The sequence below is a fragment of the Athalia rosae genome, chromosome 3 (assembly GCF_917208135.1).
Source record: "Athalia rosae chromosome 3, iyAthRosa1.1, whole genome shotgun sequence".
Lineage (NCBI taxonomy): Eukaryota > Metazoa > Arthropoda > Insecta > Hymenoptera > Athaliidae > Athalia > Athalia rosae.
Window position 1 is genome coordinate 23,569,891 of NC_064028.1, and position 25,055 is coordinate 23,594,945.

The 25,055-nt window shown below is 42.5% G+C and overlaps 1 protein-coding gene and 1 long non-coding RNA gene across 4 annotated transcripts in view; one reads left to right on the top strand and one right to left on the bottom strand.

Annotated features, from left to right (window-relative positions):
* The window catches only part of LOC105686793, a 142,860-nt gene that overhangs the window by 92,803 nt on the left and 25,002 nt on the right, over positions 1-25,055 (bottom strand). For both annotated transcript variants that reach the window (XM_020852807.2, XM_020852808.2), the window contains exon 3: positions 5,737-5,839. In XM_020852807.2, the coding sequence (XP_020708466.2) occupies positions 5,737-5,839 (103 nt within the window). The remainder of the gene's footprint in view (positions 1-5,736; positions 5,840-25,055) is intronic.
* Positions 525-25,048, top strand: LOC125500127. Of its 2 annotated transcripts, none has more exons than XR_007277321.1 (3): positions 525-927; positions 20,611-20,733; positions 23,716-25,048. It is a non-coding gene; the product is annotated as an uncharacterized LOC125500127 (long non-coding RNA). The 2 variants fall into 2 exon arrangements; XR_007277322.1 differs by having other exon boundaries at positions 24,560-25,048.

Sequence of the window (25,055 nt, forward strand, 5' to 3'; positions counted from 1 at the left end):
TTTGAAGAATTTTTTTCCCAATTTTCTTCTCGCGTTTCACTCGAACAGTGACAAGTCGTCCGTCCGGTACACCTACGTGTTATGTACCGAGGGTGCGCGTGTGTTACATTGAAATATATATATACATAAAATATATGCGGTGTGATGTGAAGGTGACCCCGTTTCTTTCGCACAAATATTTACGTATACGAGTTTGACGTCGTGCGTCACTGTAGCAGCAGCATGAGCAGCAGCAACGGATTATACAGCTCTGTTACACTTTACTTCCGTCGTCGGTCGCGGTGCTTTTTTGAAAATCATTTTTCCGAAAGATTTATCCGATTTTCAACACGTCGCGCGCGTATTTTGAGGACGCCGTGAACATAGTCGTGATCCGTTTAAGTTTCCAAAAAAGAAGAGGAGAAATGAACTCTATACAGACGACGTTCTCACGCTCCATTTTTTATGCTTTTCATTCCCCCCCTCAAGTATATCGTCGATCTATTTGCGGTGCGCGCCAAAAATATCGACCCCCATTCAAATATTTTATGATGATGGATAAAAAAAATTGGAGGAAAATTTAACAAAATTATTTTTAGACGCCGTATTGTTTTACTTTCATTCGATGACCCATAGTCGCACCGAAGCGTGCCGCGAGTGACCAGATGCGACGGAATCCGAGTGGGAGATCGATGCACGGAATTTTATTTCTCTGCGGTTTTTCATTCGTGTTTTCGATCGCGCTACGCGGCGTCGGTTGAGATAAATTGCAGATTTTTTGCTCGGACTAGGGAGAGTGCAGCCACGGCAGGCCGGATTTACATTTGTGAGAATAAGTACGGTGAAGTTTACGGAAGACGCCAGCGTCCCGACGCATTTGGTGTACGGTGTAGCTGGACGGGCTGCACGTCAGGGAGAAAGAGGAAGATGGGACGCGTCAGCGGAAAGGTAAACAGTTAAGGGGGACGCTAGCTGACGTCGTAAAGCGCCGCGGCGCCTCACTGTTTATACCGCGACGTCGTGGCCCACCAACGCAGTGCGCGTCTCGGTTGAGATCGCGCTGAAAAATTTCTATGCATATCACCCCATCGCTCCCCGACCGATGACATTTCACATTTTTATACTCGTCGGATATCCGCGTGTGGATACGTGCGGTCGAACCGTGAAAAGATTCGGATTTTGTCTTCCGCATTTTTCTTTTTTCCTTCGTTGATTCGATATTTGAAACAGTGACGATGTTCCCCGTGGACAAAAGAGGATATAATACAACACGTTCGAGAAACGCGCGCGGTTCTATCAAACATCTGCGTTTCCATCTGCGCTTGTAAGTTCGACTGGTGCGGAGCCCCGAAGCCTTCCGGATCGAAGGCAGCTGAAGGATAAAAATCCCCTTCGACGTCACGAAGACGTCCTTTTTTTTTTTTTTTTTCTTGTTCAGAGGAACGATACGAGTATAGAGAAGTTGGCGAAGATAGAGCACAGAGTAACGAAATAGAGAGAGAGAGAGAGAAAGGGGGAGAGAGAAAAGTGCGTTGCGTCGGAGTCATTTAGCGCGGTAGCAGCCCCTGGAGCGTCCCTTATGGGCGTCCCTGGTATCCTCGTGGTATTATACATCCCATTTTTCCTTCACTACCGCGCTAATACAAAACTTCGTAAATCATTTGAACCATAGTTAAAAGGCGACGCACAACTCACCCCTCCGTTAATAAACACCGCTTAAACTATAAATTACTAATAGAAGGGTGGCGCGCGCTCGCTCGCGCGACGTCTTTGTTCTTTCGTTTTCACGCACGTATACGTAACACACATTAATTCTTTCCCTATGTACCGTCAACGGTAAACGAGATACGAAAAGTTTCCGACCAATAAGAAACCCGCGACTCCGAACGATCTGTAGGTGTATGTATAGGTGTCAAATCCCGGGGGGGTCCGAAAAAGGAAACGAATATGCCCATTAAAAAATAGGGGCTTGATGCCTTTTAAAGCCAAAAACACAAACCTATTTGTTCTAATACGAAACCAATGCCATGGATGATGTATATCGCGTTAATATAAACTTAAAGCCGCGCCACGAGCATGATTCATTTTTGCTTTTTCTTTCTTTCTTTCTTTCTTTTTTTTTTAATTATAATACAAACGCCTTATTTAATGCACATCGATTTATCTTCCCTCGACTCTTTAATAATCGACTATATTTCTTGTCGTTGGCGGAGGAATGAATGGAGAAAACAAAAATGGCGCTATGAATTTTCGAATTTCGAAATTTTAATTCGCAAGTACGATGTGGTTATTTTCTCATGCATTTTTGCATTTGTCGTGACGAGCAAAAAATGACTGTGAAAAAAAAAGGGGGAAAAAAGAAGGATTCGACAGACTCCGTGACAGCAACGTTGGGGGGAGGGGGGGGGGGGGGTGAGAGACGGATAAATAAAATATCGAGGGATATAGACACACATATCGGTGACTGACGTCGAGGCAAATGAAAAATGCGGAGTCTGGCGATCAATGTAAATATATTCATGACGTGGGGTGGACGAGGATGAGAATGAGGAGTGGAAGTACGAGAAGAAAAAGAGGCGAAAAAAGGAGAAGAAAGAGAGGGAGAAAAAGGGGGATGCAGGGGGTTGCGCGGCAGATATATCATGGGGTCGTCGAGGACCCGATGGCACTTGGACCAAACATAACTCACTCTTTGGCAGCTCATTACAATTTAAAAAGGCCTTTGTCAGTATATTACTCGAGATTTTTCTTCAGACTCGACCGCACCACCACCCCATCATACGCGTGGAGATATGTAGGTATGTACGCGCTATATTATCTCCTAGTAAAAACTCAAAAAAAAAAACTTGAACCCGTGTTATCATAATCAACGATGCGCGACACGCAATTGACAGCGATAAAAAATGAAGAAAAAAAAAAAAAAATGAACCAACGGAATATTTAGAAGCGACGAGTATTATAGATTCGTTGGTTTCGACGTCCTAATTTTTGATTTCCCACCCATGCGAAGCACTGCAGAAAATTTTATACATGTATGTATAATTGTGACAGCGTCTTTCTCGTTGACGACAGCCATTGATATCGTTATAACGCGACAGGTGCACGGGCGCGAGAGGTTATTTGACCGTTACAAAGATCTTTTTTTTTTTTTTTATTTTCAGTTAATTTTTTTACGTTTTTTCAAGTCAGTTTTGATTGTCACACCGTTCTTACGATACGGGATAAAGGTATAAAAGGTAATTGGCCGAATCACCGGCGATAGAAGGATCCGTACGTCCTATCTAGGTTGTAAGTCCAGCGATTTTCCTTTCGACGCGGTCAATCAAATAATCGTAATTCTACCGCGTCGAGAAATCCTATACATATACGTACACGTATGTAACACGAAATCAGATTAGAAAATTCTCTATCCTTAGGTATTTGGTATATATATATACACCTTTTTTTTATTACGTTTTTATTACATCTCTTCAATATAGATAATATTCTTCATATAAGATCTGCGATCATCTTTCGACGCTTTTTCGAACTGACCTCGTGTAAAATAATGTTATACATACGCTCCTTGAGACACCTCGATGTACATGCAGGGTTTTTATTATTTTTTTATCAAAGGCTCAATTCTACATCAGATCCGGAAGGTCTTAAAAACCTTTGAACAAACGGGCGTGCTGGACATCGCGCGCTTTTTACATCTATGCATATATACTTATGTATATATATATATATACACTATAGATGTACATAAGTATGTATAGATATATACGAATAATAAAATTAGTTCCGGTGATTTTGTGTACATGGTAAAAAAAGGCACAGTGCACAAGCGCATCGGCTCCCTGTCTCTGGAATTCTTCTTCTCTTTATTTTTTTTTTCTTTTCTTTTTGTGTTTTAGAATTTTTTTTTACCCGTCTTTTAGAGCACATCCCTTCTACCCGATAAAACGGAGTCATTCATCTGTACGGCAAATTATAAGATTAGTTCCCACAGAATTCCGAAGTTCCCACAGCGACGATTTGGAATAATATCCCGTAGTGAATTATGTTCTGCTACCGTCCGTACAGCGACGTGACGTTGAACGGTGTACCTACTTTGCGTTACATTTTTCCTTCACACTTGTTTAACTCGAGATACATAACTCATTACGATTCCGGGAATATTTAATTGTGTCTCACATCGATACGTTTCGTTTGAGTGAACCCCGCGCTCTCTTCGAACGGCTACTCGATTCAACACAGATCTACGCGAGACACGACTAACATGCCTGAGCAGATAATCTTTGTGTGAATAATCGACGGGGGTTCAGGCAAATTCGATGGATCTTTAACCAGACCAAAGCAAAACCTAATTAATACGCACGTGAAAAATCTCACAATAAAATTACCGAACGATCGGCCGTGCATGCGACTCAATTCGGCTAATTTTATACCCATGTACGCGCTTACCGTACTGATCTGATTTGTTCTTTTTTTTTTTTTTTTTTTTCTTGGTTTTCAACCGTTAGATACAACGGAATTATTTGAACCGAATTTAGAATAAATTAACCTGCGCTGCTGTTTTTTTTTTTTTTTTCGCGATAGAATCGAATCGTCGACTGAGAAAATGTTCGTCAAAATTCATCGTATCTGATAGGAAATGAAATGAAAAATAAAACATGCAAAGGTTTTTATCTGAGAATCTCAAAAAATACTCCGGTAAAATTCAGTGATTCGAAATATTTCATTGATCCCGAGAATCCAGAAAAAGAACTTTGAGAAAAAATCTGTAACTCTTCCGTTTGCAAGTTCGAAAATTTTCGAAGGTAATTTTACGCACCTCGAACCGTACGGTGTACAAAAGTCAGAATTTAAACGACTGGGGTAGTTACAACCCGCGTTCGAGAGCAAATGTGAAAAAAGAGGACACGAAGCAAGAGTATGCACTACGGTTGCGCAAAAAAAAAAAAAAAAAAAAAAAAAAAAACTATGGAAAAAAAGGCAATAAAAAAATAAAAAATCGTTCAGCATCGTCACGGTTGTCCCATGAGACGTGCCTCGGAAATTGATATGTATTCCGCAGTGCGGAGAGGAGTAGCTAGGTATGTATATATGCATGTAGGTATATATCTACCCACATAGAACATCGGCGAGCGCTCCAATCTATCGTTGGTCAAGCGAGCAGAATTTTAAGCGTGCGATATGGGGGCCAATATCGATATATACATAAACATGTAGATACATGTATATACAATGGGATGCATATATGTATCGGGATATGCTGTAACATTCTAAAACTTACGACCGCATAAAGTCTTAGGTCTTACCGTTCGCGTTGGACGTATTATAGTTGGCGTTCGCTCCGGTGTGGTAGAAAAACCTGGTAGACGTTACACGTACGTCGTACATCCGTGTTGGTGGAACCCGGAGGGACGGCGCGTGGTCATCGTTGGAAAATTGAATTTTGTCCCTCAGGATTCACCGGATGAGGTATGCTGACATTCGGGAAATTTGCCTTCACCGCGGTGTAATCGCGAGCTTTATTTCATTTTTTTTTCTTCCTTTCTTCCCTTTTGTTTCTATCCTTTTTTTATCGCTATCCGTTGTAATCGAGGTTTGCGATATAATTCATATGCGCGCGGAACGATATTTACGGTTCGCTTGAGAATTATTACACACGTGAAGATTTGAAATTCGGAAAAATTCAGGATTTTTTCTCGCAAAGATTCGAACAGGTCTGAAAGTGGAAGAAGAGAAAACTGAATTGATAAATTTACTCACCGTGAGGAACCCATCCGTGATGACATTTGTCGCAGTATCTTAAATGACGTTTTCCGGGGGTGAAGGAATCGCAGGAACATCCATTCACCGTACACCTGATTGACTAGAATCAAAGAATTTTATACTCTAGATTTGATTGTAAAAAAAAATTCATCTTCCGATCAAACTCAAAAAAATCAAGTCAAATTTGTCCTCCCTATAGATTCTGCGGTATTTTCTTACCTGTATAGAAAATATACGTAAAGGGGTTGATTTTGTACATAAAAATATGTATCGTACATGTTATAAATATGTATATAATAAACGTATACGTATTGGCATGGCTTGGGTATATATATTTTTGAGTGACCGTTTGGCATAACGCCACCCTTGAGGGTCAGTAAAAGATGGGGTTGTCGGATTTTTAAGGAACCGTGGAATATTTTTACCCTTCGGTCGAAAATTAATCCCACGGGGATCCGCTGTTAGACGATATCGTATATAGGGGGAGGCGGATAAAACGAAAAAGATGAAAAAAAATCGTATAACAAAAAATGAAGTAAAAATACAAAAAAAATATGAAAACCGTACGAATTCGCGTGTATAGATTGTTCGTATATGGTACACGGTACATTATATTCACTGACCACTACACACGCGTGCGGTTATAAATATTTACCCTCGATACACGTGTTATAAACATCGAAATTGGGCCAATGGGACATCGCGTATCGTACCCCCCGGATCCGAAATCTGCCGGAATATCGGGTAGCGCTTCCAAAGCCCAGAAAAAATTGAAGAACAAAAAATGTATAAAAATGCTGAGAATTTCACGTCCACTCTGTCCTGTATTTTTTCGAATTTTTATACTTTCGAATTTTGCTGCCCGCAATCCATAAATTATATTCAAAGCTCTGCGATAATTACCGTTACAGTATATAAATTTTAATTTACGTCAGTTAGTAGGTTATACGTATATATGTGCATGCGGTATACGCGTCGTTTCGTTTCGCCCATGTAAAGCAGTAAATAACCGATCTTCTGTAAGAATGCCTTCTTCTTCTTCTTCTTCTTCTTTTTCTTTTTTTACTTTATGCTCTCCCCCTCTTTTTCCATTTTTTTTTCCTCTCTGTCTCGCAGTCGCTAAACCTTAAAACACTGTACCGAAAAAGAATCCCTTTTCCCCTTCCCATAAAGACTGCGGAATGAACGAAAAAAAAAAAACCAAGACCACGTATACCACGCGCAGACACGCGCGTATATATACATTACATGAAAAATGTGCACACTGCAGCTAATATCACTTTATAATCTGTCGCCCTATAAAGGGCCGTTCATCGTTTGTTTTGAATAAATTACCTACAGCGTAGAAGTTAATAAAAGTATTAAGTACATACATACACGGGTATATAAAATGTGTACGTATTGGTACGCACACCGCGGCAAAATATGGTGTTTCTGCTGCCTTTACGTACGTCGTTCGCGTACATGTGAGAGGAAATTTTTTCTTTACATAAGCTTTTTTTTATGTATATGTATATGTACGCAGCGTACACCTACGCGCAGACTTCCTACAGGGTTAGGGCTGAAAATTTTTTTACGACCAAATATCTTCCCCGTTGATATTTCGAGGTTGGCACATGCACGATACGCTACTGTCTGTATAAAGACACATGGCTTGTTATACTGCAGCTTTCGCTCTGCATCGGGGGTCCCGTATAAGCAAAGTTCATTTGTCTTTATATTAACACCCGTGACTCCCGCCAACCCCCCGACGAAAAAGAGACGAAAAAGAGCAGAGAGAATGGAGCTGAAAAATAAAGACGCGACAGACTCAGCACAGCCACCCCTATTGAGTAGATGCGCTACTTGCAGGTGTATCGCACGTTCGCTGTGAAAACCAGAAATAAAGATACGAACGAAAAACCAATTTTTATTATCTCTCTTCATTTCTTTAATTTTTTTTCTCTCTTTATTCACAGCAATCACTTTCGTACAACGTACATGCGATATCTTTGTCTACGCGGAATCGTCAAAGACAAATAAAAACGAAAGAATCGGATGAAAGGGAGGAAAGAAGAGAGATAGAAGACACGGGGGGTTGATGCCATTTCTTTTTTCGCAAGGGTTCGAGAGAAACGTGGTTGGGTTAGCATACGGCTTGACTTACCGCCCCTGCGGGTCTCGTTCGTCATATTTTCTCGCGTCTTCTTCTTTCTCAGCTTTCCTTTTTTCTCCTCGTTCTCTTTTTTACTTATTTTATTTTTTCCTTCCACGTGCAACGCCTCGAACCCCTTCTCCCTTTCTCTATATTTTCCAATATTCTGTCGCTACGCTTTCCACGTATCATATGCCGATGCAGATGTAAGGACGATATATATTCATGTAGCACACGTGTGCGAACTACAACCGCCACGCGCTTACGGGTTTGTTGTAGCAGAAAATTTTTCGGCGCGACGATACGGACATACATCACAAATAAGTATGATTTTTTTCCTATTTCTTTTTTTTTTTTCTCGGCGCGTCGTTCGAGGGACGACAAATACGTGAAATTTTGCGCAATTCACGGGGACCAGTGCACACAACACGCGCGCACTGCATCCGTGAATTGTGCAGGGCGAAGGAGGAGTTAATTCCGGTACATTTAAAAAGGTTTTCCAGCTATAAGATGCAGTCATATTTCGAACGAATGGGGATATATTTCATGAAAATTGCCATTGTGGTCGCGACAATATGCTAAACAGTTTCTATACGGGCGAATGGCAGTTAGCATTTCATTAAGGGTAGATATATGACCTCTGCGTATATGTATATGTAAGATATAAAGCACGGGAAGTATACGGGGAGATGAGAAAACCCATATCGTTAGACGTCGGATGAAATTGTATTATGTTATTGAACGCAAAATTGCCACACGGTAGCGCAAAAAAAGTTTAACAATTATAAAATGCGAAAACAGAAAAACTATCCATAAGGCAAACAAAAAAATTGAAAAATCAACAAATCAAATTGTTTTTTTATTAATTGTTTCGAAATTTCTATGATCAGGTCAGTCAGGTCGAGACGATGAAGAAAAAGGATAATTTCGACGCGTCGGGCTTACATCTGCTGAAAAGTTGATCGTTACGGTCGCGCAAGGTGCGAGTCGCGTATCGTGGCTGTTCCGGATCATACGCAGGGTACGTTGCGGGTTCGGGGATCTCAAGGATCCGTTACAGAGTCTCGCCATTGTTTCCCTCGAGCCCCGTGGCCCGTGGTGGTTGAAAAATTTTTCCTCGAAACCGGCCGCGAAAGGTCCTAATAAGAGTCGTTTTTTGACCATTTGCCGAATAGCTGCGTCGCTCTTTTATATTGTATATAAGCCAACGCAGGAGGAAGGAAAAAGCGAAGGTAGGAGACGGGCCGCGGGGCAAATTGGGCGGGACAATTGATCAAAGGACGACTACGCAGAGTGTATCCTTGGATCAGGAATTCGAATGGGATGTAGTCGTAGACCCCTCTCTCGCCCAAAAGCCATCGTCACCGCGCGCGCGTCCTTTCCAACCGGCTCTTTGTATTTCACCGATCGTTTAAAGGGGCGAGAAAATTCCCGGGGGACGAAAAAATGAACGGAGGGTAGGTCCTTCACCCTGTCAAATTATCAGAAATAAAAGACGGAATCAAATTTTTCTTTTTCACCGCTAAAGCGTTGCAAGGGTAGCAAATTATCTTTAGCATTTTTTTGGGCCGTAATAATGAGATTTCGTCGGACGTAGAATTTTTTCGAAAAATTTAACAACCCTTGAACAAAAAAGACGTCCAACTTCTGGGCATTTTTTTTAATTTTTTTCCATCGATTCGAGTCACGAGACTTTGGGAATTCGGAATCAATCGTTCGGGGGTATCCTTTTGTTTTGTCGTTCCCGTAATCATTTTACGTACAACGTACTATATCGAGGTATATGGGTGCGTTTGCTTTACCGAAGTGACTGGGCGTTTTAATCCACTATACACAAAGTATGTATTCATCTATCGTCCCTTTTCATCGGCAATTTCCGATGAGTCGCCCGTTTTACCCGAAGGGATAAAAGATACGGATAGAATCGATAGGCGTATTGTCTAACAATTCGAACTTTCGCTATTAACGCAGCTAGGGTTAAATTTTCATCGTGACTGCCGCACCTCGTCATATTCGCCTCACGGACACACGTCGTGTCCGCACGCTCCCACACGAACTCGCGAACTAATAAAAATCAAGCACAGCGCATGCAACGATCTGGTAATGGCTGAATTTCCATTTACTCAACAAGCGAACGAAACGCAACAGACTTATGTATACATATATAAAATCAACCGAATACAACCATATCAAAACAAAATTACAACCGAGACACTCGTCGCCGACACTTCTGAAAATGAAGTGACACACGCGAACGTCATTTTCACCATCCTACAGTCCTACACGCCTCTTGTAATTATTATTATCATTATTATCGTTGTTATTATTGTTATTGCCATCACGTCGACAACGGAAACGAACAACCCCGTATACAACCCCGTGCCTCGGTAAACATTGTGTTGGAAAGTTTAAATAGTTTTTACGTGGATCTCGAAGCTTGGTCACGGGGTGCGTATAATATTGGGACGGTGTTGAGGTTGATGGCTCCTTGACACGCGTGACAAACTTTCGGAAAACTGTTTATACATATTAAATCGCTAGAATTCATCGTAAAGTTTCCCCGAGTGCCCCAAATAAGCCAAAATTGTTTCTCGAGATTTTCTCCCGTTTTCTGATTCGTCGATAATAATTTATTTCCATGTCGAGTAGACGCGAAATAAAAAAAGCTAAAAAAAAAAAAAAAGGGTAGAAGGGTTTTTTTATTTTTTACAGAGCGTCGAAAATGAGGAGAACAATTGCGGTCGGTCTAATGAAGAAATGTGCTTGGCGCGTACGAACGTTTTATGAATACACACGTGCGTTTGATACGTGAAATGATCAAGTGTTCCGAGGTCACTGATAAAGGGGGGGCAATTTTATGCCCGCAGTTGAGAATAATATTACTTTATACGTGGGCGTGAACTTTATGTGATGTATATTGTGTATTAATAATGGTTGGTACATAAGCGCGCGTAGTATATTATATATACGAAACAATTTTTCGTGCTAACGAGGGTGCGACGCGAGTGACTGCGTGTCAAGATTGTGTCTCAAACGATTATTTATTCTTTTATTTTCATCCTTTGACTCCCGATGTTTTTTCCTCCTTTTTTTAATTCCTCCTTTTTCATCTCCGTTACTTCCTCCCCCTCCTCCTTTCCACCCCCTCCCCTCTACCAAGAGGCGCGGAACGGTGGGCGTCGATAATGGAAAGAAAAGAACTGTTAACTCGTGATTGTAGGTAATGGGGCAGGTCGCACAAAACGAGAGGAGACACCGCAAGTCCCTAATAAATAGGGGGATGGACACACCGAGAGGACTAGATACCGTAATGACGGTGATGGGGATTTCTCGTGTCAAACGATCGTGCGGCAGACGCCGTGCAGACCGAGCGACCAAGGAGTGTCCGGAAAAGAAAACCCCCGGACCATCAATACCGACGTGAATTTGACGGAGTTATCCATCGATCACCCCACGCTCCGCGCACACGTATTTCTTCGACACGGAAATAAAATCACCAACTTTTAATCAACTTTGATGAAATTAACTTTGTACGCTCGATAGACGGATTATACAGCGATTTTCAGTCGAAATGGGAACGACTGAAATTCAAAAAAAAAAAAAAAATTGAAATAGTCCAGATTCCGGAATTTCCCCATCTCATAAATTAATTTCGACTCGAATGTGATTTGACTTCGAGGATATCTCGGCTCGTGTTTCCTTTGCGGGTATCCGGTCGTTCGGTTTCGCGGCGCATCCGAAAAGGGAACGAACAAGTTTGTCGTAAGTTATGTATGTATACGCGTTACGTGTACGAATAATACTTCGGTCCCGAAGTAAGCAAAAATAAACGGAGGACCATAATCGAGCGATATACACGATTTACGGAACATGACGTTTCGGGAACATGAAACGATGCGAAGTTGAGTTCTGCAGAAAACTCGGCGCGGCCTGGAGAATTCGGTCCCAGATTTCACACCGATGATCCTTTCGGCTTGGCACGATCGTCGATATAATCCTCACGGGTACGCCGGGCGTGTGTATGCACGTGGAATACACGCCGTCCCTTCATCCATGTATGTTACGGTACACCGTGGAATGTTTTTTTTCGTTTTTTTCTTTCATTTTTTTCGACCGCGTCCTGGACTCGATCGGTTCTCGGGCGTGAATCGCGCGCGCGGCGTACTCGGAGAACGCCGATGTATGATATATCGGCTCGTAAAAAACCTCGCGGGATAAAATATCTCCGCAGGATCTCAGGGCGAAGGTCGCCGGTCTGTATCGCCTGCTGCATCGCCGAAAGGGCCTTTAACTTGCGCCGAACCGGCATTTGCTCGGAGCGTTATACGTACAACGGAGTATCGGAGAGACCGAAAGATACCAAAAGATTATTATACTATGCGAGGTGCGAACAATGTTAACAAGTCGCGTATTTTATACCGGGTATATATAAGGTATCACAGATATACAGGTATATAGCTTGTGTTTTCGTTTAAATTGTCTGCTCAACACCGGTCAACAGTGGTGCTCTCTTTTCTTTGCCCACATTTTGACGACGAGGCGAAAAATTGAACATTTTTAAATTTCAAAAAGCTCCCCATGGTCCGATGGCTTCTAAAACCGATGAAAAGTGAACTGTGATTTTTCTAAATCAGGTCGATTCGAATTGGATAGTTTGCCGTCAAGATTTTTTGGTTTTTCCACCTTTGGATTTTCAAAATCGTTGATTTTTTTTCGTCGCGTTTTTCGACTCTCGTACGTGGGCCTTGGCGTTCGGGACACGGGTGGAACAACGTCGCTCATTGCCATTCGACGTAGTTCGGCGAACGTATTCGGTGTATAAAAGATGGGCGGGCAAAGAGGGAGTAGTCACAGAACGCAGGGGATTCGAGGGTACGGGTTAAAAGGGTGAAGCGTGGGGTGGGTGTGCGATGTAGAGTATGGAGGTGAAACAGCAAAGGGTTCGGGTTCGGACTCGAATGAGGCGAACGATCGAGCTAAACTTGAGGCTATACCGGAGGAGGGCGATCGCCCTCTGGCCAGGAACTGCGTATTGATCTGGAGGCGGAGATGGTGGTCATCCGGCCGCTAATTAAATGCCAATCGCCAACCTCCCCCATCCTCCGCGGCAACCTTCCACCCTCTGTTCTACACTCGATTCCAACCCTCCACTTGCCTTGTGCCGGACTTTTGCGATCACCTCCCTCTTTCCCCACCCCACCCCCACCCCCCCACTCTCCTACTCCCTCCACTTACCTCTCTTCCCATTTTCACCCCCCGCCATGTCCTCCTGCCCCCCCGACTCTCTGCAACCGACATCCTTTGCCCGGGAAAAGCGTTATTCCGTCGGATGGGTACATACCAACCTCCGATGTTTCGAAAACCCATACATCGGCGTACGTATCGCGTACACGGGGTCCTCCGGGATGGGATTCTTTTTTTTTCTTCTTCATTTTCAACCGAGTTGCGTTCGTTTTTTTCATTCGTGTTGGGGTGGGATTGATTTTATGGTTTGTCTTTCGAATTTGTGAGTTTTAATGAGAGCGAGTTCGCTGTATCGTGCGATGGTTGATTTGTTATATCGTTCTTCCTTTTATTTTTGTTTTTATTTTATTTTTTTTTCTGTTGGTTGGGTGCAGGGAATACAAGCGGTCCGATATTATGTAAGAATCGGGAAGAAAAGTGAAACGTCCGTCATATTGTTCGCTACGTTTCCCAATAAAGATTAACACTTTGATATACCCGATAGCTTAGACCGGATTGTTGGCTACCTACCCATTTTTATCTTTTCCCCCTGTTTTTTTTTTTTTTTTTCGATTCCATGTTTTTTTGTTCCACGTTTTTCTTCCGCCCTGTACGGCGAAGACGTCGGCGGGGGTTCGCGAGTTCGAAAGGAAGCGAAGAAAGGCCAGTTGATTGACTTCCCACGGGACTCTCTCTTACCGCTCTTTCCTCTTTTTCTCATCCTTTACTTTTACTTCTCCTTCTTCCAGAGTCTACAGCTGATCCCTCTCGGCTATCTCGGCTCTCAACCCCTTGGTTGAAAGAGCATAGCACTCCCGGGCACTCCCGGGCACTTTTGGCACGTGACTGGCTTACTCTACTGCTGATGCTCCTTCCTGATGCCGCTTTTGCCTTTAACCGGGTCCTTCGGTAAATCAGGAGTCGCGGAAATCTTTTAAGGGACCGTCTTCCCCACGGAAACTTTTATACCGGATAGCAAAGATTCTTCTCGCGGTTGGACTTTTCTTCGAATCCCTTTTTCCGCGAACCGTGTGCCGACGTCTCAATATTTGGTAATGTCTGGATTTTCTAAATTCAATGGATTTTTCATTTTTTTTTTTTTGAATTTTTGTTCTCTTACATTTCGAAGAAAAGATTAGAATTTGGTTGTGACCGCGCGGCTTTCGGTACTTGAAATTCTCCGTTGGACGGTTGGTTCATAACTACATCCCCTTCTTAGTCGCGAAAGCGCGTGTTAATTGGCGCGGAAGTAATTAAGAGATGGCCTCTGCATCCCCTGATTTTCCCTTTCGCCCTCCCACTTTTAGTCACTGCTAACGAGCAGAGCTGTTTCTCCTGCCCCCAAGAGATCGTAGCGTTGTGATTAATAACAAACTCCACCGCAACCGAATCGAAAAGGAATACCCGCAGACGCGAACAAAAAAAATTAAGAAATTGAAGAAAAATAAATAATGAAAATCAGGCCTCGCACGTCCGATCAACATTTCGATTCTAAATCCAAAAATCGATGATTCATTTCTTCATTCGTAACCCGCAAGGATTGATTTCTGTGACGAAGTTGTGCGAAATTTTTCGCACGATTTTTTATAATTCTTATTCCCACCGAGGGTTTCTCGATTCGCATCTGTTCGGGTCGTTAGGAGTCAGAGGAGTACGTAAACCGTGTACGGCGTTGCTTTGGTAGCTGGGGGCGCCAGGTGTGACCTCCCCGGGACACTAATGACGGCTCACGATATCCGGCGCGAGTTCTTTCGGGGCTACGATGCGCCGTTAGATTGACGGAGAGATTGATACACCTTGTTAAAGGGCGGGACTGATGGGTCGAAAAATATCCCCGGGGTACATAGGCGCGATTTTTTTTCAACCAACCCCTCCAAAAACCCGCCAACCGCCCCGAGTGACCCTTACACATTAAAACGAAAAGGGACGGCGAACAAGATGGCGATCGACTCGAGGAAGGCGAGAAATAAAATTTTAAAATATGGACACCATGTATCAACCGACCCTCCGTTCGATTTCGGGAAACTAATTAAGAAAGGACCGCGTTACCCTCTCTTGTTGGTATAAACAATATGGCTGACCCGTTTAACGGGCCCAATTTTCGGCGCGCGTCGAGTCTGAATTTTACGAAAAGTACGTTTTTTTTTTTTTCCCCATTTTTATATCGCTCCTCCGCTTTTGATCAATCACTCAACGATGTGCTCAACTAATTACCGACCCTTGAACGTTATCCGCGGACGCGTATCGTTGAATATTTATAAATCTAATGTGAGTGCATCTTCTGGTATAGATATAGCCGCAGCGGCCAATAGATTAATGACCTTGCAATGATGCTCCAAATTTGCGGCTGCACATATCACATTACGGGAAATGACGTAGCTCGATTTTTCAACTAGGTATACTTCCTCTTCCTTTTACCGCTTTTTCATCCCATGCGAACGGTGCGGAATGACGGTTATATAAGAGCAAAGAGTCGACGTCGGGGATTATCATAACGTCACTGTGTACGAATAAGAAGAAGAAGAAGTAGAAGAAGATGTCTGGTCTGTGTATATTTACCCTCAGAGTTTGTCGTCATTGAGATCAGGGGGGCGGGGGGGGGGGGGGGGGGGGTATTATACTACGGATGGGGTGAACTCTGCTCTCCTTTTCCCTCGTATAAACCGCACGGAGTTCTTCTTCACCTCTTCCTCCTCCTCCTCCTCCTCTTCTCCTTCTTCGTCTTCTTCGCGCTGATCGATTCACCCCTGAACCGACACGGCCGGTTACAAAGCAGACGTCAAAACATTCGTGAAATATGAGGGTGCGGACTACGCGGGTACCGTAGTAAGATCAATTCCCCCGTAGGAAACTGACGAAGCGAGTGCTCGAGGTGGTCGTCATTGTTAAAAGCCCGTAATAGATTATGCATTAAACGTGGAGCAGAATAGAGAGATAGTTCAACAATGGATCAGCTACTTCCAAATCCCGAGGGGACTTAGTCGTCCGTCATTTCTCGCTACTCCAAACTTTCGCCACTGTGGCGCGCCTCCGCCGTACGATCCGTACGTATCAATCTCACGTACTTTGAATACCTGATCGCGAACAGATTAAGACGATTTCCGACCAGCGACGCGTTCTACGTAATTAGAAATGATGAAAACCAAAAAAAAGAAAAAAAAAATAATAAGAAGGAGAAGAAACAAGTAGAAAAGCCTCCGCGGGACATCGGTAAGTGTTCATGGTGTATATTCCACGGTCATTTCGAAAGGAGAAGAGTGGAGAAAAATAAAGAATCGTATAAACGCTGGACATTATATGGAGCGCGGACATTATAGAGTACCCATATTTCGAAAGGTTTCGAAATAGTTTAAAACTGTTTACCATAATAGGTTCTCTCCGCAGACTCCCATACCCAACAATTTGGCGGAGTGTAGTCTAATGTCAACAGATTAGACTGTAATAGTGAAATTACACGTTGCAGCAGTTGATCCGAGTTCACATATGCGGCACGTAGACGAAAACTTGCTGCTGATGATGATAATGCGGAATATTCGTAATCGCCCTCAAAAATAATACACTTTTCTCTATCTCTCTCTCTCTCATTTTTACTTTTTTTTTTTTCATTCGTGTATAATACTAGGGTTAGATGTATTATACATCGGACAAGAGGTCAAACGGTTTTGTGCCCCATACCATACCGTGAAACAGATTATACGAATTATTTTTACGCCGCGCGCAAGGTTTCTCTTTGAAAGGATAAATTTCTTTTTTTTTTTCTCTTCTCATCTCCGATCGACCGATAATTGCCGCGAACTGAAAATCACCGGCGGATCCCGCGTAGGCCGCCAAAAATCGAAGGAAATCGCGAACGCGAAAAGTAGAGGAGAAATAAAATGATATTTGCGAAAACTCATCGATGGTCAAACGTTCGCCGATCGAAACGGAACGCAGTGAAAAATGAGAGGCTGACAAGTTATGACCTTGTACATTCATTGTCACATCTTGGGTCTCCTCGATTCCCGACGTCCGTTACTCTGCCGATTGTCTCGACACAGTCGGCGTTCTTTTTTTCCAGTTTCAATAGTCATCACGTTCAACTGACGAGCGGCGTGACCTTCGACGAAACCTTCGATTACCTCATATTCATCGCGCGGAGATGAAGACGACGACCAGCCGACAAGCGAAAAATCGGCGACAATTTCTTCGATATTTTTAGATACTTTCGGACGGTTCTTCGTCAAGGTGAGACTGTAATAAGAATCCTGAACCAATTGTCATTGGGTCAGGTGTACGTTTCAAGACATCCAAATAATCAGTCTCCCTAATTAATTTCAACTCGCCGATATTAATCGCGTCTGGTGTACTTCCATGCCGAGATTCGGAGGGTGCGTAATATAAACTGTGCAGAAGTGATGTCAGCCGCATATTCCCCCGATATATAGGTAGGCGAACACCGTCTGTTATGACGGAATTTTCGGAAAGTTCTGATCTCATGGATGGTCCCGTCGCTTGGCAACGGGCTAATTAGCGCTGCCGGGTCTTTTGAGTACCCTTGACGCCACGGGGTTCTCTTCCAGTCGGGACCCCTCCGAGCCCAGTGACACCGTGCGCTGCGATACTCGGCGGCGATACACCCGCCACCCTCTCGCAACTCCACTGGCAGCGAACGACGAACCGTTCATACGCCGTCCATGTACGGGCCATTTTACCGCCGTCGTCGGGGAGGGTGACCAATTATTGTTGTACAACCGCCATTTTGTATTTGAATCGCTGTATCGTTTCTTCCAGTTAAACCGCGTACGGTGACCCGCTGTATCGGTTGCAATAAAATTGTTCAAGGTATTCCCGCGGGGGTGGGAGATTCGAAAAAGGGTCGAGAAAAAAAATAGGGTCAAGAAAAATCCATACGCGCGGTATACGCTCGGGGCGCAGGTAGGCGGAGTGAAGAGAACAGGTGTATAGTTGGGTTGGTCGTAAAGATGCAAATATTGCTGGGTAGGATAAACTCGTCTTTGACTGACAATGTGTGATTGCAAACGGAGCGATGTTATACGAGCGAAGAGAGAGAGAGAGATAGAGAGAGAGAGAGAGAGAGGAGGAGGAAGAAAAGAAGAAAAAACGAAGCGAAACATAGAAACGTTTCTTCGACGAGGAGAAAGAAAGACGAAGGCTACCGCCGCGCCGGAGAAGGGCGTGAGGTCAACTTCGAGTGCATATTGTACAAGCCTTAAGGCGTAAGGTGGCGGAGGTTGACCCTTCGGAAGTTGTCCGTGGCGGTGCGTCTTGTTTACTGAGCAAACATTTTAGACTTTTACCCTTTTCTGCAGCTTATATATATACGTACCTATTATACGTTCAAGCAACACGGTTACGCTGTTTTTTCTATTCTCATCAAAATTTGATTCCCAAAAATTTTGGTCCCAGAGCGAGCTTAAGCTTTGAAAATCATTGTCTCTCTCGGCGTCGGCTTTCTATTTTCGCCAACAATTTTCTATGAATGAACCTCTTTTTTCCCGTCGCTTGTTACTATTGTTATTATTATTCTTACACGCTTTACTTAGGGGACGTAATATAAATATCCTCTACGTCAATTTTTAACACAAAAGCCCATCGGCCAGTTTTTCCCATAAGATACAACCCATTCAAGTACTCGCCCCCCTCCCTTCGGCTCCCGTTGCAGTCCTTTAAATAAGCAAAGAATTTTTACCCGAGTCACACTGATTTTTTTTCTTTTTTCTCCTCGTCGTTCGCGCGATCATCTTCTCGTACGGTACAGAAGGTTCTTTCACGGATTATTTTTCCGGGTAAAACTATAAGTGTTGTTTTTAAGGGCGCGATTGACACGACAGGTGCACAATGCGGGATCCTCATCATCCTTTTCATATACCGATGATTGTGCTCAAAATAATGATGAGTTTTGTTGCAGGTGCGAATTCAAAGTTTCTAATATTTTGTTATTTGGAGAAAAAAAAAAAAAAAAACCGAACGAGTTTCGCGATCTCGACGGACGAGCATGAATTTTATTTCGTCACTGAAAAGATCACGTAGATTATGACGGAGGAGGATAACTTTTGAAAAACTAGAAAAGATGAGATGAAATAAAATAAGACAAAAAGAGCGAACGAATCTCGGCGCAATACGTTATTTCGCACAATCGCGAGAAATCGTCGCGCGGAATCACCACCTCGCGTGTAATTGGCCAGGATATGAACGATTATGTACATATATATATATATACGAGATATAGTCAGAATAAGATCGACGAGGATGACGACGAAGCGGTAATGATAATTAATCAAACCGAGATGGCGTCCTACGCGCCTTATTCTTCGACCTACAACGGCCGTACACCGGCGTAATAACCGTGCATACGCCGAGTTGTGTGTGGTCTCCTACGAATCGTCAATTTTTTCTCGAGTTTTTTTTTTTTTCTTGTCTCATCTCGGTCTTTTTTATCTTATCGAGTTTCATTGAAAAAAAAATACTGTCGTTGAATCGAGTCTCCGATGATTGATAAATTTTTATACCGGTATCCTTGCACTTTACACGGGAAATCTGTGTACTGCGGTACAAAATTTGCAGTTCTTTTTTTTCTTCATTCTTTATCCGCGGTAATGAACTATTGAAATGAGATTTATGATAGACAAATCGCTAAGCGAGTCACGTTATACATATATTTGTACATATATGTACATGTATTCATTTATACACACGTACAAACAGGGTACGCGGCAGGAAAATCATGAGGTGGGCATACAGCGCGTTACCGTCGTTTAGATAATCGATAAATTCTCTTGTTTACGATCACAATAAACCAAGCGAGGAAGGTACATAGATATACATAGATGCACGTACACACACACACACGCGCACAGTTACACGGTTGTACATGTACATACATATATCCGTGTAATATACGAACGGCGTTTGTCCGGTGAACTGACGCTGCCGCGAGGATAACTTGCAATGTTGTTGCATCATCATAATCATCATCGTATAATGATGATCGTCATCTTGGAATTCAATTTGCAGGACGATAAAAGCAAAAGGTACCGTTGAGCAACGCGACGTACCTTTTTACCTACACTATTCGCACGTAGGTGCGCGTACGTGTGTATCTGTACAGCCGCCGCTAGAAGAGACACTCGTAAAATTATACGCGGTTAATTACCGTGACAACACGAGAACGTTTCGCGTTTTATACGTACACCTTATACCTCGTCCGATATTTATATGCACACGTATGCGAGCACGTCCTGCATATATCTCTGTGTACGTGTACCTTGAGGGTATCACCTTGCCGCGAGGATCGACTTATGTATACGTATATTATATGAATGTATATATATTTAAGATACAAAAGTTTAGAAAAATTATCGACAACTTTGCCCTCGCGCACACGAGGAACGATTAATAAATATTAATATGAATATTATTATTAAAATTTCTCGTTAAAAATGCAAGGGATTATATGTGGACCGTATCAAGCCTCTTTCTATTGTAATACGATGAATTGAATTTATCTTTTCTAGGGATGATGATTCCGGAGAACATCCGTCTCGATTTTGTACTCCCGTCGAAAATTCTAAAAAAGAAGAGAAGAAAAAAAAAAAAAAGAAAAATTGTTTCGTACGTAGTCGCCGCATCTGCATCGGGTATGTATTGTATATATATAAATAAATATGTATGTGGATAGGTGTATATGTTATACATAAGGTCATACCTATAACGGATTGCGTTATCGGATTATTATCGTGTTAACCCAGCTGCCTTCTCTCACAATTCCACAACACGCGTGTTTTACAACATTTTCAAATGCAAAACCAAATACATGCCAGGCATTTATTTAATACGTACGTACACAAGCCGCGATACTGAAATCGCGTGATCGTCATATGTGGCATGTTAATTAACAATAAGAATACAAAATTTAGCCGGGCGTTAACGGCCCCGATTCTCCCATACTCGCTGCAGTTTTCACATCCATCTCTCGCCTACCAACAGCGAAATATCCGCGAATTTTATAGTTTCAAATTTATTTCAGTAACAACTTTAATCACTCGTCAAACAACGCCCTCGCCTGCATAACATCCGATTTCAATCATATTTTTGAAAATTCACGTCCAAAAAATACACGTAGATACATATCGATTAAATAATTAATAAGACAAATATTCCAATCGAGTTTTTGATAGATTCGCCCTTTTTACGACACGTGAAAGTAGGCACGAGTCTTGTAGAAGAAGAAAAAAAAAAATAAAAGAAAATAAAAAACTTAAAAGATTCGTCTACTCGACGTTTCGACTTTGAGTATACGGCAGGATCAGGTGGCTAGACAAACAGATTCGTTTAGCGTTTATAAGGTAGGTAAGGTATATATACCGAGGTATACGTACATCTCGAGAGTTGTACATAAGGGTGAGAGCGAGCTTTTGCCGTTACACGGTGGTCAGCTACCGGTCGCAATTGGATCCGCAGGACAAACGTCCCGAGTTGACGGTTGCTTTGGTGTACCGTGCATTATGTGTACAGGTATACACACCTCGTATTAGCGTATAAACTGGCGACGTGTTCCCCATACCGCGCGGCACGGGGTTTATTTTCCTGTTACTTCTCGTCGGGGTTAAATGTACACACGTATATATGCCTAAGAAAAAGCAAGAACGGGATGGAACGGGATGGAAAAAAAAAATGAAAACTAAGAACTCGAAGAAAAAGGACCCGAACCAGCAAAGCCCGGGAGCCCCTGGACGCGTTAGCATCCTCGAAGGTGTTAATTGCGCCGGCGACCGGCGCTTCCGATTCTCCAATGAACTGCAGGGGACAGCCGTCCAGCTAAATACTATGGCAAATACCGGTGTCTGCAGCGCAGGGTCGAAGAGATAGAAAATTGAGGATAAAAAAATAAATAACAAACAAATAAATAAAAGGAAACCAAAAACCGAAAGGATAAAGGGAACTCGAAAAAAAAAAAAAATAACGACTGGATGCTATAAAATATTTTCGACTCCGTTTTGTAATTTGAAAATTTCACCAGTTACGCGCAAAAGCATGAGGATTATTCTCATTTCAACAAAAATGGAGGAAGTTCGGTTTGTATATCGCGATCGATTTCGATTGAAAAGATCCTTTTGTTTCATCCATCTCGTGACGAAACTCGAGATATATTGTGCTAGCTTTGTGGCGCGATGAAACAAATATTACCCTGCACAAAGGAATTACGTTTTTGAATAATAGAACGGCGTAAATTCAGGTGCAGTTTATGAAATAAAGGAACAATGATTTGAATTGAAGGTTTGAAAAAGTTTCGGGCAATCCTCGGATGAGAGTGCTTCAAACCGAATTATGCTTTCAGTGGTTGAGAAGAAGGTGAAAAAAAAAAAAAATGTACGACAAGGCAAGGAAATGACGACGACGACGACGACGACGTCGACGTCGATGAGGCATGATGGCGCGTAGTCCGCCCCATGCCGCGGGAGAGAAAGAGAAGGAGGTAGAGAAAAAGGAGAAAAAGAAGCTTGTTAATTGCAGTTTAGTGTTCTTCTACGTAATTAGGGTTACTCGAGCACCTGGCCACGAGACCTCTGCGGATAATTACCGAGTGCATGGACCGCGCAGAAAACACCCTTCATTTTTTCCCCACCCCCTCCCTCACTTTTGCCGGGGCAAAAATTCATTTTTTTGCAAAATTATACCGACAACGGTACGGGTCGACTCGCGTCTGTCAATTTTCAGAATCTTATGAACATTTTCCCACGTGTATCAACCGTCATCATTTTTTCATTTCTCTCTTCTTCGACAATTCGCGTGGAATATTATTATAAATTTTATGCGCCGCGGTCGCATCGAAGCGAGGAAAATCAATAACAATAATCTTTTCAATTCGATGCATGCCTAATCACGTGTTTTTCAATATGACGTAAGTGAGGAGCAACAAAGATGTCGAATTACGGTAGGCACGTTCTAATAAGGTATAGGTATAAATTGTCAATTCGATATTGTACATCATTTCTTTTGTATCAATTGTGCCGAAACTTGCCCATTGAATTCGATATTAGATTATACCGTAATTGAATAATAATATTCTACAACCATTCCCGAAATCTGTCTGACGCAATTGCCAAAAATAGAATACGCATGTATACGTACCTAATCCGTGTACACGCATATATTTTTGTGCTCGGGAAAACGCTACCCTAAAATCCGCGGAAAAGTAGAGAAGCCGCCTGTGTCAGAAGACGTGCACCTATAGTTACGGGCAAATCTACGCCCGTCGAACGAGTCTCGAAATTCCGAGCAATCTAATAAAAGATTACGGCCTGAAAGCAGCTGTACGGTTCAGCTCGGGCTATTACGTTTACTACAGCGACACGTAATTCCATCACCCCGATTATTAAAACTTGTTCAAACTAATGTCTTCGAGAAGAACCGTAACCGCGCACTCCGAGTGGAGAAACAGTAGAGGCGAATGAAAAAGAGTATCGAAATAAAAAAAAAGGAGAATAAAAAATAGACACTTTGATTGATCGATTGGGACAATAAAACAGAAGAATCTAACCACATTAAACCAAGCTTATCTTATCTCATTTTTCTACCAGACGTTTTTTTTTTATTTTATTTAATTTTTTTTTTTACAGCGAGTCGAAACGAGAAAGAAAAAAGGAAACTCGATCGCGCACTTTTTCGACAGCTTTATAAAAAAAGTGTGGGGAATTGGAAACTTCCGCAAAACTCATCAGACGGCAAGAACTATTCTATCGGTTTTTGCAAACGGACGAACTGCAAGAAGTCATAAGTTTCGATGACTCGGGCAAATTTTTCGTCAAAATGATTTCAGCGCACACCCGGGTGTCAAAAATTAATGGCAAAATAGGAGAGACGAACAATAAACAGATAAGAATAATTGAAGTACGTTCGCGATCCGTGTCGATGAAATCTCGTTTAACGATCCTGCAGGTTCACCAGTTATAATCGGCGCAAAAATCATTTACATACCTCGGGGCGTTCGGTGTGTAGAATATAATCGCGATACTGCGAACAATTATACATAGGAAAATCTTTCCGAGTATATATTCGCTTACGCGTATTTATAACGAGCGTTACGTACGTAGACACGCGCGATTCTAAAGTGCACTAGGTCTTTCCCACGCGTTACTAATTAATATATCGATGTAAACGACACACCTATAGAACCGATAAGCTAACCCGGGGACTGCGGCCAACGTTATTAACCCGTACAACTTTATATCCAGAAGAACCGCGGGTATATACGCGAGTGTACGTACGATATTCCACCTGCGGAATGGGCATCGTTACCAAAGTTACGCAATTTATTATTATTTCCATTATGTAGCGGACGTAGAATTGAAAATTATATTGCAAAGTGAGCGTATGTACGTACAATGTATACCCGGTGATGTTGTTGTGCGTGAAGCGGAGATTTGTTATTGTTGTTTTGATAAGCTGTACACGATGTTGCAGATTCATCTCTCGCTTCATTTCACGTTTGATCTTCGTGGCGAGGGTGAGAGCGAAAGGAAGAAATGGAAAGGTCTATTTGAAATCAGAGTTTTGCCGTTTCCCGGTGGACGTGTACGCGCATTCTTTATCTGCTGCCTGTCCGGTACACGTAGACGTACGCCTGTATTGCGTATAATAAGATACCTTACGTATACATACATTCGAATGTCCATTGACCGCACCCTTATTAGGATACCGCAGCGCCGATACATACGACGACGTTGCTTATTACTAACGGATTCCCCCTAAGGCCCGGACTACAACAACGCGTGGGCGTGGAAACGACGCTACAAGAACAAAAAGAAAACGAAAAAAACGAGGAAGGAAAGATTAAAAAATGAAGGAAAAAATTGTAAAATTCAACAGCTTCACAGCTATTGATGCGGAACAGATTTCGAATAAAGATCCGTTGAATGAGGCGTATACGTGTATTTGTATCCTAGACGTAATATTTACC